This window comes from Anabrus simplex, chromosome 6 (genome assembly GCF_040414725.1).
Source record: "Anabrus simplex isolate iqAnaSimp1 chromosome 6, ASM4041472v1, whole genome shotgun sequence".
In the NCBI taxonomy this organism is placed as follows: Eukaryota; Metazoa; Arthropoda; class Insecta; order Orthoptera; family Tettigoniidae; genus Anabrus; species Anabrus simplex.
In genome coordinates this window covers 129263476-129275859 of record NC_090270.1, presented here as the reverse complement: position 1 = coordinate 129275859, position 12384 = coordinate 129263476, and the positions used below count along the sequence as shown (strand labels likewise).

At 42.5% G+C, this 12384-nt stretch overlaps 1 protein-coding gene across 4 annotated transcripts in view; it reads left to right on the top strand.

Moving 5' to 3' along the window:
• Positions 1-12384, top strand: part of Pde9 (phosphodiesterase 9) — a 1237973-nt gene that overhangs the window by 1065363 nt on the left and 160226 nt on the right. For all 4 annotated transcript variants that reach the window (XM_068228340.1, XM_068228339.1, XM_067149920.2 and 1 more), the window contains one exon: positions 8165-8323. In XM_068228340.1, the coding sequence (XP_068084441.1) occupies positions 8215-8323 (109 nt within the window). In that variant the 5' untranslated portion in view covers positions 8165-8214. The remainder of the gene's footprint in view (positions 1-8164; positions 8324-12384) is intronic.

Below are 12384 nucleotides of genomic sequence, written 5' to 3'. Positions count from 1 at the left end.
CGTTTGAGACTGGAAACGCTGCCACGTGCTGCTTCTATTGATAACCCTACTCCGAGTAATCGGGATTCGAACTGGCTACGCTCGGACTGAGAATCAAGTAGCTAAACCATTGTTATAGCTCATCTCCATCTGCCCATTCAATAATAGGTTGCATTCTTGGCCTTAAATGATCTTAGCACTTGGACAGAATCGTCTAGCCGAGAGAGAGATTAATAATAATTGCAGCGTAAATAAACTGATCTCTTGAAGTAAAAGCCACACACAAAGTACAAGCCAATTAAGTCACTTATGAACAGAATGTAAAACTCTTCGCAGAATTGAATAAATGCAAGGTAATCCCAGATATATCCCAATGATAGTTATAATTATTAAACGTCCCTCTAACTATATTTACGGCTTTCGAAGACACAGAGGTGCTGGAATTTTGTTTCGAAGGTAAATCTGCCGATACGAGCTGTCGTATTCGATTACCTTCAAATACCTCCGGACTAAGCCGGGATCGAACCAGCCAACATGAGCTCAGAAGGCCAGCGCTCAATCACCTGAGCCACTCAGCCCGGCACCACATATATATTGACGGACTGTATGCAGTATACGCAGGCCCCGTGGTGTAGGGGTAGCGTGCCTGCCTCTTGCCCGGAGGCCCCGGGTTCGATTCCCGGCCAGGCCAGGGATTTTTACCTGGACCTGAAGGCTGGTTCGAGGTCCACTCAGCCTACGTGATTAAAATTGAGGAGCTGTCTGACGGTGAGATAGCGGCCCCGGTCTAGGAAGCCAAGAATAACGGCCGAGAGGATTCGTCATGCTGACCATACGACACCTCATAATCTGCAGGCCTTCTGGCTGAGCAGCGGTCGCTTGGTAAGCCAAGGCTCTTCACGGGCTGTAGTGCCATGGGGTTTGGTTTGGTATGCAGTATACATTGGCACGGCAAAGGTTATGGGATAGCGGTCTAATAACGTTTAGGCCCCTCTCTAGGCCGGAGAAATGCTATAAATGAGCGTGGCATGGACTCCACAGTTGACGGAAGACCTCTTAGAGCAGGGCCTCTCAAACGCCCAAAAACTCGCGCATGCAAACTGAGGCGCAGAGTTCCTGTGCACAGTGCATCGGTCCCACTCGGCTCCACTCGGACGCAACGCTTCGTCTCTGGCTACTCGGCTAAGCTCGGCTCAACTTGGCTCGGATTTGGAGCGCTACGGAGCCAGTGAGGAAGAATTTTTGAAATGAATTTATTGATGATGCTGATTTACATGCCACTGAGGCTGAAAAGCCCCTGTATGTAGCGTCTCCTTATAGCACAATACAGGTTTATGAATATACATTAAACTTAAAAATTAAAATACTGATACCAATTCCAATAAAATTAAAACATAAATTATGTAAGAAGTAATAAAGTATATCATTCAACTTATTTAATATTTTAGACTACAAGAATCTAAAGAATAGAAAAAACAGAAACAATTATCTTAGAAATATACATACTTCTGATTGTGAGACACAAGAATGCCTGATCTCAGCCCCTTGCATACTCCTCCAGGAGGATAGGTGTTAAGGACTGCTTTATTTGGGTACATTTCCTGTCATTTGCAAAACGCTGAAAATTAAAGATATTGAAGATACGGGATGCAGTGCAAGAGGGAGACAGGGGGAGCGAGTGAGATAGGCGTGGGGAAAGAGAGAGACAGTGCTATTGCTCCAAATCGAGGAATGGCGTCTGCACTCTGGTCCACCAAGCGAAGTCGTCTTTTGCACCGTGCACCGCGCCATGGTCTGGTGCATGCACCCTGAGAGGCCCTGTCTTAGAGAGATGATAAACCACGCTGTCCGAATAACTTGCCAAAGTACTAGGTGCTGAATGTTGATTGCGATTGGCTATCTCACTGTGTTCCATAAATGCTCAATTGATAGTATGTTTTCATTCCGTACCATGAAGGCATCCGGTGGTCCTTTTAGGGGGTGTCGCCCTCTCCCAGCACAGGAGATTTCTTACGGTGAATCTGGTACTGAGAAAGGTGATATGGAAAGCGGTTGTGGCCTATAAAAGGAACTGTCCCGTCATTTGCCGTAGTGCAGGACAACGGAGAACCATGGAAAGCTATTCTCAGGGCAGCTGACGATGTGCCCCAGCACCTCTACCTCCCGAATGTAGTAATGTTAATTGCTTTACGCCCCACTAATTATTTTTTTTTGGTTTTCGGAGATGCCTAGGTGCCGGAATTCAGTCCCGCTGGAGTTCTTTTAAGTGCCAATAAATCTACCGACACAAGGCTGACGTATTTGAGTACCTTCAAATACCACCGGACTGTGCCAGGATCAAACCTGCCAAGTTGGGGTCAGAAGGCCAGCGCCTCAACCATCTGAGCCACTCATCCTAGTTCCCAAATTTAGAGCGACAAGGTTAGCGAAACGAGCCGCAGTTAAAAGGAAGCCTATTCTGCTCGAAGTAAAATGGCTGTGGCAACGAAAGTGTTGTTGAAATGTTTTTCATGAGTCATTTCATTTCTTGGATAACCCCTTACAGTTACCGTACGTATGCCCGTTCCCTTTAGTATCATTCTGTTTCGTTTGAGACCCCAAGCGAAACATCACGTGACTCGGATGTTCATTTTTTCATTATTTTCTACTACAACCAGTGACAGAGATGTCGTCGCAATATAGTTTTATTGTTATTATCTATTATATCGCTCTTATTTTTCTTCTTTTCCTTGCTATTAACGCTTCAGTGTTAGTTTTTCTTATTTTTACAAGATTCGCGATTATAGTTTGAGGAATGTCGTGGGATGCTACTTCATTGGGATGTTTCTTTCAATACAATGAAATGTTGCAGCCGAGGTACTTCGAGAAATTCTTTTATACGTTCCTTTGCTTCCTGATTTTACTATCCTTTAGCATTGTTTGCTCTATTTTCATCAATCTCCGATTGCGACAACACTTTTGTTTGTTCCTTTCTTTTAAAAATCGGAACTGTTAGAGACGTACTTATTTCTTCTTTCTTTCTTAATCTGCTTACCCTCCGGGGTTGGCTTTTTCCCTCGGACTCAGCGAGAGATCCCACTTCTACCGCCTCAAGGGCAGTGTCCTGGAGCTTCAGACTCTGGGTTGGGGGATACAACTGGGGAGCATTCACGAGGAGCCTTGCCTGCATTCTTTACAACTAAGGGAATTTACATGACTTTCCGGTCGTTAGAGCTGGCTCATGGAACTCGAGATTCCTATAGTCCACTCACGTCCAGCACCGCTCACTGAGAGGAAACAAGCGGGAGTAAGGCGGTTTATGTCCTACTCTCATGATCACGATATCAACAGTCACGTAAATTCCTGTGTTCGCCAAGCTGGATGGGGGGACGATCCCGGATCAGTTCGGTGGTATTTCATGACTATGATGATGATGATGATGATGATGATGATGATGATTGTAGTGATGATGATGATGAATGAATGAATGAATGAATGAATGAATGAATGAATGAATGAATGAATGAATGGCGTATGGCTTTTAGTGCCGGGAGTGTCCGAGGACAAGTTCGGCTCGCCAGGTGCAGGTCTTTTGATTTTACTCCCGTAGGCGACCTGCATGTCGTGATGAGGATGAAATGATGATGAAGACAACACACACACGCAGCCCCCGTGTCTGCGAAATTAACCAACGATGGTTAAATTTCTAGACCCTGCCAGGAATCGAACCCGAGACCCCTGTGACCAAAGGCCAGCACGCTAACCATTTAGCCATGGAGCCGGACGATGATGATGATGATGATGATGATGATGATGATGATACAATAATAATACCGAGTGAGTTGGCCATGCGGTTGGGCGCGCGCAGCTGTGAGCTTGCATTCGGGAGATAGAGGGTTCGAACCGCACTGTCGGTAGGCCTGAATATGTTTTTACGTGGTTTCCCATTTTCACACCAGACAAATGCTTTTAGTGTACCTTAATTAAGATCACGGCCGCTTTCTTCCCACACGTAACCATTTTCTCACTCATCGTCACCATAAAACCTATCTATGTCGGTGTGACATAAAGCCAATTGTAAATAATAATAATAATAATAATAATAATAATAATAATAATAATAATAATAATAATAATGTTTTTCGTCTCATTTACAAATTTTACTAATTTAGGAGATGCTGAAATCCCAGAATTTTCTCTCATATGAGTTCTTTTACGTACCAGTAAATCCATCGACAAAAGTCTTGCGTATTTGAGCACTTTCAAATATCATCAGACAGGTCCGGGCTCGAACCCGCCAAGTTAAGCAGACTACCGCTATACCGTGTGACTTACGCAGTCCGACAGGCGGTGGTAATTGAAGGTATGCTCACATACGTCAGCTTCGTGTAGTCAGATTTATCGAAACTTAGAACTCCTGCAGTACAAAATTCCGCCACCTGTGCATTCTGAAAAGTCTTCAAAGTATGAGACGCAAATCGATTACAAATAAATATGATCATTTATGAGCTAGAGTTCTGAATGATACCATGAATGGAAATAGTCATCTTCAGTCCTTGAGGTCGGCAATCACAACTTCTTAATGTTACTTCCATAATTTATAATGTTCTCATTGCCCATGTTCTTTGCCGACACTTGGAATTAAAAGGAAAGAGAATGTGTCGACCTCAACCGTGTCCCTGCGAATGTAACCAGATGTTTGCAGTGCAGATTCTTTCTCTCTCTCTTTTGCCCAATAGCTACAAAATGGGGTCGTCGGTGACGACGTCGTAAAGCGAGATTGCTCGTAAAATGCCCATGGCTTTGGTTCGATTCTTGTTGGGATCGATAATACCCTGCAGGATGTGATGACACCTCAGCTGATTGGACGCCAACAATTCGTCTGTTATTGAGAAAGCTACGTCATTCGTTTACAGTCACAGTCTCATATCAGAGATGGTATCTGTTTCGTTTGTTTGATCGGTCGCTTTTTGATACTAGTAATGTTGGCTGTACAGGCGGTGAAGAGGTTGTTCTGCACTAATTGGAGTGTTAGGATCAACCATGTTGTTCTTCTTTCAGTTTCATAACCGTTCATAATATCGGGAAATTTGAGCCAAAGTTTAAAATTATCATATTTTAATTATGTACTGTCGAGTGCACGGAATCTTGCCAATATCTACGCAGTGATTTATATTAATAACTAGCAGAAGTACCCGTTCTTCGTACGGGTTATCAGAAACTAGCTTTAGTTACTCATACTATCGATGTGCCTGACTTCATTAGATATTTATATCACTGATGTATTTACTTAAGTACGTAGAAATTATTTGTCATGTTTGGAATTATAGTGTATCTTCTTCCTCTAAATATTAGTTCCTAAATAGAGTCGACCTCTAAGATCTTTTGCTACCATGTTTTTCCTTCATTCCCACCTGCTCCCTTTACAAAGCTGCAGGTTTTGAGTAAGTATACTTCCGCTAGATAGTACCACGAATGTAAATATTATTGAATGTATTTGTTTGATCCGACATTTCGTAACTATTACAAATGATCAAGAAAATACACGATGCATAAAAGAAACTACTATAATTATCGAGAATTATAATTCTCAGGGCTTGTTACTCATGTCGCACATCATATAATGAATCTGAGTATAAATGTTGAGAAATGTTTGTTTTCAAGTCAATCTTGACAATTATGTACAGTATATAGGTTCTTTTCATGGTTAAAATGATCGTAAAAGTGGACCAAAATATCGGCACTAATAACATCAGTGATCCTACTACTCCATGTTTTGATAGAAAATAGTTTAAACTATAGGTAACAGACTCCGCAAAATACTCAAACCATAGCCAGTATGTAGAAACGGAGGCCCGTCGGCAACCGTTGGTCGCAGTACTACGGAGATCTCCGGGACTATTATTTTTATACTTCACTGCCTTTCTATCCCAGCCCAAAGGAGTGCTATGAGCGTCTTACTCAACAGTTTATTTTTTTCCAGATAGTAAGTCATATGTGTATCAATTTTGGTTGGCAGCTATGCCCAAACATACATGCATAATCTAGCTGCTGTAGAATCCTGGAGCTGACGTTGCCATGGTTACGGCCGTTCGTTTCTTTATCCGATTCCTAGAGCAGGGGTAGTATGCTTCCAATATCTCCATAAAGGTTGGTTTTAGGGCTTTAAAACATGGTTTTCGGGCCCGAAGGGTTTACCGAGTTTCGTTCTTTGCGTCCAGGGGCTTAAAATGAGCTTTGTCTCGCCCTTGTACGACAAATTCGATTTCGCCTGTATTAGCCTATTATTTTAATATTTTTATATTTCCCCCCATCGCCCCCTCCCTCGAATTGTTATGAAAATAAAATACAGCCCATGTTACTCACTAGCAATGTAGCTTTCTATAAGTGAATTAATTTTTAAAATCGGTTCAGTAGTTTTTGATTCTATCCGTTACAAACAAATATACAAAATTTTCCTCGTTATAATATTAATATAGAAGCATAGATTACATCCCTACACATACGGTTGCCGTCAGGAAGGGCATCCAGCCGTAAAACAGAGTCAAATCCATATGAGCCACACAGTTCGCACCCGCAACCCCACAGGTGTGGGTAAAGCGATAGAAGAAAAAGATACTCATTTTAAAAATTCACCCGTTTTTATATTCTTTTCACCCCCTTAAGTGGACTTTCCAAAAAGAGTTTGTTCATTTTTAAAGGAGATTCCAAGTAGGAATTTTGAAGTTTGTAACATCTTCATTTTTTGAGATATATGTATCCTCATATAAATAATCCTACTATTTTCTGACCTTTTCACACACAAACCCCCCCCCCACTAAGTGGATTTTCTGGAAACGAAAATTTGTGTTGTTTTATTTTTAAAGGGGATTCCAAATATCAATTTTCATGTCTGTAACATGTTATGTTTTTGTGATTTATTGTAAGGAGATAATTTCGCTGCTGTAGAATCCTGGAGCTGACGTTGCCATGGTTACGGCAGTTCATTATTTTATACGATTACTAGAGCAGGGGCAGTGTGGTGCCAATATCTCCGAAACGGTTGGTTCTAGGGCATTAAAACATGGTTTTCGGACCCGTAGGACTTACCGAGTTTTATTCTTTGCGTCAAGAGGATTAAATTGAGCTTTGTTTCGTCCTTAAGCGACAAATTCGATATTTTGCCTATATTAGCCTATTATTTTTATATCTCCTCCCCCCTGCCCCCCGTCTCGATTTTCTTTTTGAAAATAAAATACAGCCCATGGTACTCACTTGCAATGTAGCTTTCTATAGGTGAAGTAATTTTTAAAATAGGTTCAGTAGTTTTTGAGTCTATTCGTTACAAACAAACATACAAAATTTTCCTCTTTATAATATTAGTATAGATTGAATATTAAACGACCAAGCAAGTTCGCCGAGCAGTTAGGGGCGGGCAGCAGTGAACTTGTATTCGGGAGATAGTGTGTTCGAAATCCACTGTAGGCAGCCTTCCGTGGTTGCCCATTTTCACACCAGGGAAGTGCTTTGACTGTATCTTAATTAAGGCCACGGCCGCGACCTTCACATGTTTATCACTTTCCCTATCCCATTGTCGCCATAAGACCTGTCTGTGTCGGTGCGACTTAAAGCAAATTGAAAAAAAAAAAAACAGCAACACTCGGTTTTGCGCTACTCAGCTTCCAACATTTTTAGCACTTATTATAGAGTGATGTGTCATTGCTTGTACACAAACATGGCTACAATTACTCGAAATGGGATGTGCCAGGTGGAGATGTTACCAACAACTCCATTGCAACTATAGAACGTCTGTAACTCGTAAAAGATCGACCTTACAACATACCTTATAGAGACGTTTTGCGTTACCATCGATGTTTTCACGGCCCGTAATTGAGGACGTGATATAGGCTCTTGGGCTTATGCCGTGTCAAGAAAATAAATTCTTTGCCTTTCGCAGAGATCTGTGCTCTTCTGAAGAAGCGGAGCAATGTTCTGTGTGAAAAGTAAAGAATTTCACCTTATTTTCTTGACATGGCATATGCCCAAAAGCCTATATCATGTCACGCTTTGTGTTATTGAGGGCTGTTCTATCCGTTAATTCTCACATTTTGGTGGGATATCCTGTATTAAGGGAGATTAACAAGTTGCCTTCTATAAAATCGCCAGTCATGCATATGTTTAAATGGCAAACATTGATTTACTCTAGATTGAATTGCTTGTTTTGTAGGAGGCTGCCGGCGCGGCGCTGCGAGCGGCGGCGGCGGCTCCCATGAGCCCATGGAGGACGGAGAGTGTCGCGTGGTGCACTTCTGCGTGGGGGCGGGCGCCCGAGGACGGCTAGAGGCGGCAGCCTTTTCGCCGGACATCTCGACCGAAGAATTGAAGGGTGAGTAGAGTTAGTTTCCCGCTGAGTTGACTCTAGTCTTCATCATGTTTGGATAAGCTCTTGTCTAAACATTTACTCTGTTACTCCTGTGTGTGCTGGACAAGTAGCCAGTAGCGGTTACCACATTAAGTGGTAATTAACGTCAGTGTGTACTACGTTTCTATTGATCTACAGATAAGAATGGGAACGGAGTTTTAGATATGAAATTGACGGACGGATAATGTGAGTTATGGGCGTATCTTTGGGAAGATACGCCCGCTAATATAAGCCCACTGCTATTCCTTTATGGATCTAGTAATTTCAATATCTGCCAGGGGAGAGCAAAACGTAGCTTCCACGGAAGTGTTCGTCTCTTTTTGTGGCTGTCACTGTATGGAAGCTTCCGAAGAATGGGCATTGCTGAGCATGACTAGCACGTCTGCATGTTAATGACGTTGTGCTCTATGGCGGTCTGCAAACATTACATGTCGTGTTGAATGACTCAGGCGCTGGCCTCTTGACCCCAACTTAGCAGTTTCGGTTGTAGCTCAGTTCGATGGTAATTGATGGTGCTCAAATACGTCAGCCTCGTTTCGGTAGATTTACTGGCACGTAAAAGAACTCCTGCAGGACTAAATTCAGGCACCTCGGCGTCTCCGAAAACCGTAAAAGTAGTTAGAGGGACGTAAAGCTAATAACATTGTAACATTATGATTGAACAATGCGTAGTTCGCAACGAACCACTAGGTGGAGATATAAGCGGTTGCGGTTGTTGATTCTTAGACAATATTGATTACGGTTCTTTTTTTTTTTTTTTTGCACGACACAGATAGGTCTCTTGGCGACAGTGGGATAGGAGCGGGAAAGAAGCGACCGTGGGCTTGGTTAATATATAGCCCCATAATTTGCGTGATGTGAAAATGGGAAAGCACGGAAAACCAACTTCAGGACTGCCGGCAGTGCAGGTTCGACCCACCACCTTCTGAATGCAAGTTGACAGCTGCGTGAACCAAACCAAGCAGCCACTCGCTCGATGATTTCGGTTCATATATACACTTTGGACGACAGTAAACAAGCAATAAATTACAAGATTTTATTTTTAATTACACATCATTTACATTTAAAATTATATTACTAAACTCTGGGTTTACTTCTGTTAAAGTTATTTTTGCTGCGGCAACATGTTCTTGAGACCAACGAGATCTGTACTTTGGCTAGCAACAGTTCATCTGTGAAAACAGTAGCTCACACAAATCAAATATAGTCAAAATATTAGTTGCAAATAATCTTGATTTCATGTGCTTTGGAACTGAAAAATGTTTGAATACAAGCACATTTGCGTTTAGGCGCTGATTTCGTTTGCTTTGAACGTGCCAGAAACTGAGCCGCTGCCCGCAAATGGCTGCTATTCAATACGAAAGAGTGACGAATTAATGAACACTGACCTCTCATAGTCCCATCTGTCATAGTCTATGCGAAAGTCAGAAACTACTTTCGGTTCGTGAGCCTGTAAATACCCAAGCAGAGGACTTAGCCGAAGGATGTTTGATAATATCGCATGCCTGTTAATCTGGAGCCTACAATAGGCAATCCAATGGTTTATAGAAACAGGGCAGCATCCCTCTTGGTGATTAAGGACCGCAGTCGGAATGGTTGAACAAAGATGCAAATTTCTGTGGCACCTGAACGCGGGGTAATTTCAATTCAAGGACATATTACTTGGCAGAAATCGATCATCATAAGTCATAAAATATTGTTATCATCATAGGGAGGGCGTTACCGTCTAAGTGGCCCGCCCCTCCCCTTCAGGGAGGGGAATGAAAACATTTGGATAAATATGCCAGAGGGAGCAGCGTATTCCTGGGAAGTATGGTTGTATTTCCTTGGTGTATTCCTTCGTACAGCAGTATCGACAGATATGATAGACAGGAACCTGATAAATTTCGTGATACGAAAATTTAGAATAGTCTTGTTCGGAAGCAACGTCAAACTATGCATATCATGTCTCGTGCTATGAAATGAAATTGCGTAGGGCATGGCTTTTTAGTGCCGGGAGTGTCCGAGGAACAAGTTCAGCTCGCCAGGTGGAGGTCTTTTGAATTGACACCCGTAGGCGACCTGCACGTCGTGATGAGGATGGAATGATGATGAAGACGACTCATACACCCAGCCCCCCTACCAGCAGAATTAACCAATTATGATTAAAATTCCCAACCTTGCCGGGAATCGAACCTGGGACCCCTGTGACCAAAGGCCAGCATGCTAACCACTTAGCCCTGGAGCCGGACAGTCTCGTGGTAAAATTTGTTATAATAAATTATTTCTTGTCTTATTTTTCAATATGCATGTGTCTAATACCCATTTTGTCAATAACCTTGGTTAGTTCTATAATAATAGGGAAGTGTAAGGCAATTCGAAGCAAATATAATAATTTAAACTCGTTCTGAAAGCGTAAGTTAGAAACAAACTTGTGGTATGGGGGAGGATAGGTTAACTAGGAGAATGATCTACTCGGCCATGGAGGGTAAGAGACGAAGAGGGAGACCAAAGCAACGATAGTTAATTTCGGCTTTTAATAATGCATTGTTAAGACGCGAGGAACTAAATGAGATCACAGAGCTAGTTCCAAGTAGAGAATTGTTGAGGTGCTCAGTTAATTCTCAGAGGCTTGAATGGTGAAAAGCTTTACAGACTATGGCGAAGACGTATGAATGTATGTCTGAGACATAGAACTCTACCCTTTTATTGGCCACGTGTTGACAAACTTTCGTGCATTAACTAAGCCAAAAACCGAGCGAGTTGGCTACGGGGTTTGAGTCACCTAGCTGTGGATTTGCGTTCGGGAGGTAGTAGGTTCGAAACCCCACTCTCGGCAGTCCTGAATATGGTTTTCCGTATTTTTCCTATTTTCACATCAGATAAATTCTGGGGCTGTACCTAAATTGAGGTCAGAGTATTTTCCTTCACAGTCCTAAGCCTTTTCTATCCCATCGTCGCCAAAAGACCTCTCTTCGCCGGGCGCGATGTAAAACAAATAGCAAAATAAAATAACCAAGAAATCTCGATGAACTGGGCGAGTTGGCCTTGCGGTCAGGGGCGCGCAGCTATGAGCTTGTATCCGGGAGTTACTGGGCCCGAACCGCACTTTCGGCAGCTCTGAAGATGGTTTTCGGTGGTTTCCTACCTTCACACCAGTCACATGTTGGGAATGTACCTTAAGGCCACGGCCACTTCCTTCCCATTCATGGGCCTTTCCTATCTCATCGTCGCCATTAAAGCTATCTGTGTCGGTTTCAATGCAAAGCAGATTGTAAAAAATAAATAAAAAATCAATGATAATATGTTCCTTCCTTTTGGTCGTACTTGTCCTCGAGGATCTAGATATGTTCAGCCTGATGATCACTCTTTTTTACGTTAGGAAGTGTTCACTTGAAATAAATTAATTCGGGACTCTAATAACGGTCCCAAAGTGAGAAGCAATATCTGAGGTACTTTTATTAAAATATAAAATAAATGTTAATTTTTTATGTCCCACTAACTTCATTTACGGTTTACGGAGACGCCGAGGTGACGGAATTTTGTCACGCGAGAGTTCTTCTACGTGCCGGTAAATTTACCGACACGTGGCTGACGTATTTGAGCACCTTCAGTTACCACCGGAGTAAGCCAGGATCGAACCTGCCAACTTGGGTTCAGAAAGCCTGTGCCTTAACCATCAGAGCTACTGTGAGGAACTGCTAACCCTCGGTGGGAAAATTCATGAGGTAGATCGTCGTTAATGTTAATAACGCTCTTCCTTACTCGATCACAATACAAGGAAAGTTGTCATTATGCTTCCTAACGATTGAAGTCAAGTAACGGAATCTTACTTATGCCCCAATGGACCAAGATGATTGAAGAAAACCAAAACCCAATCAGTATAATGGAGCAATCAAGAATGGAGCGCTGTTAACTCTGTTAGCTGGGATGATGGAGTGTGACGTCAGAACAGTCCCTTGGGTAGCCCCCGTTTACACCGTTACATCACCAGATCTCCCGTCTCTTTGCTAATCCTTCTGCAGAATACTTTATATAATTGTATC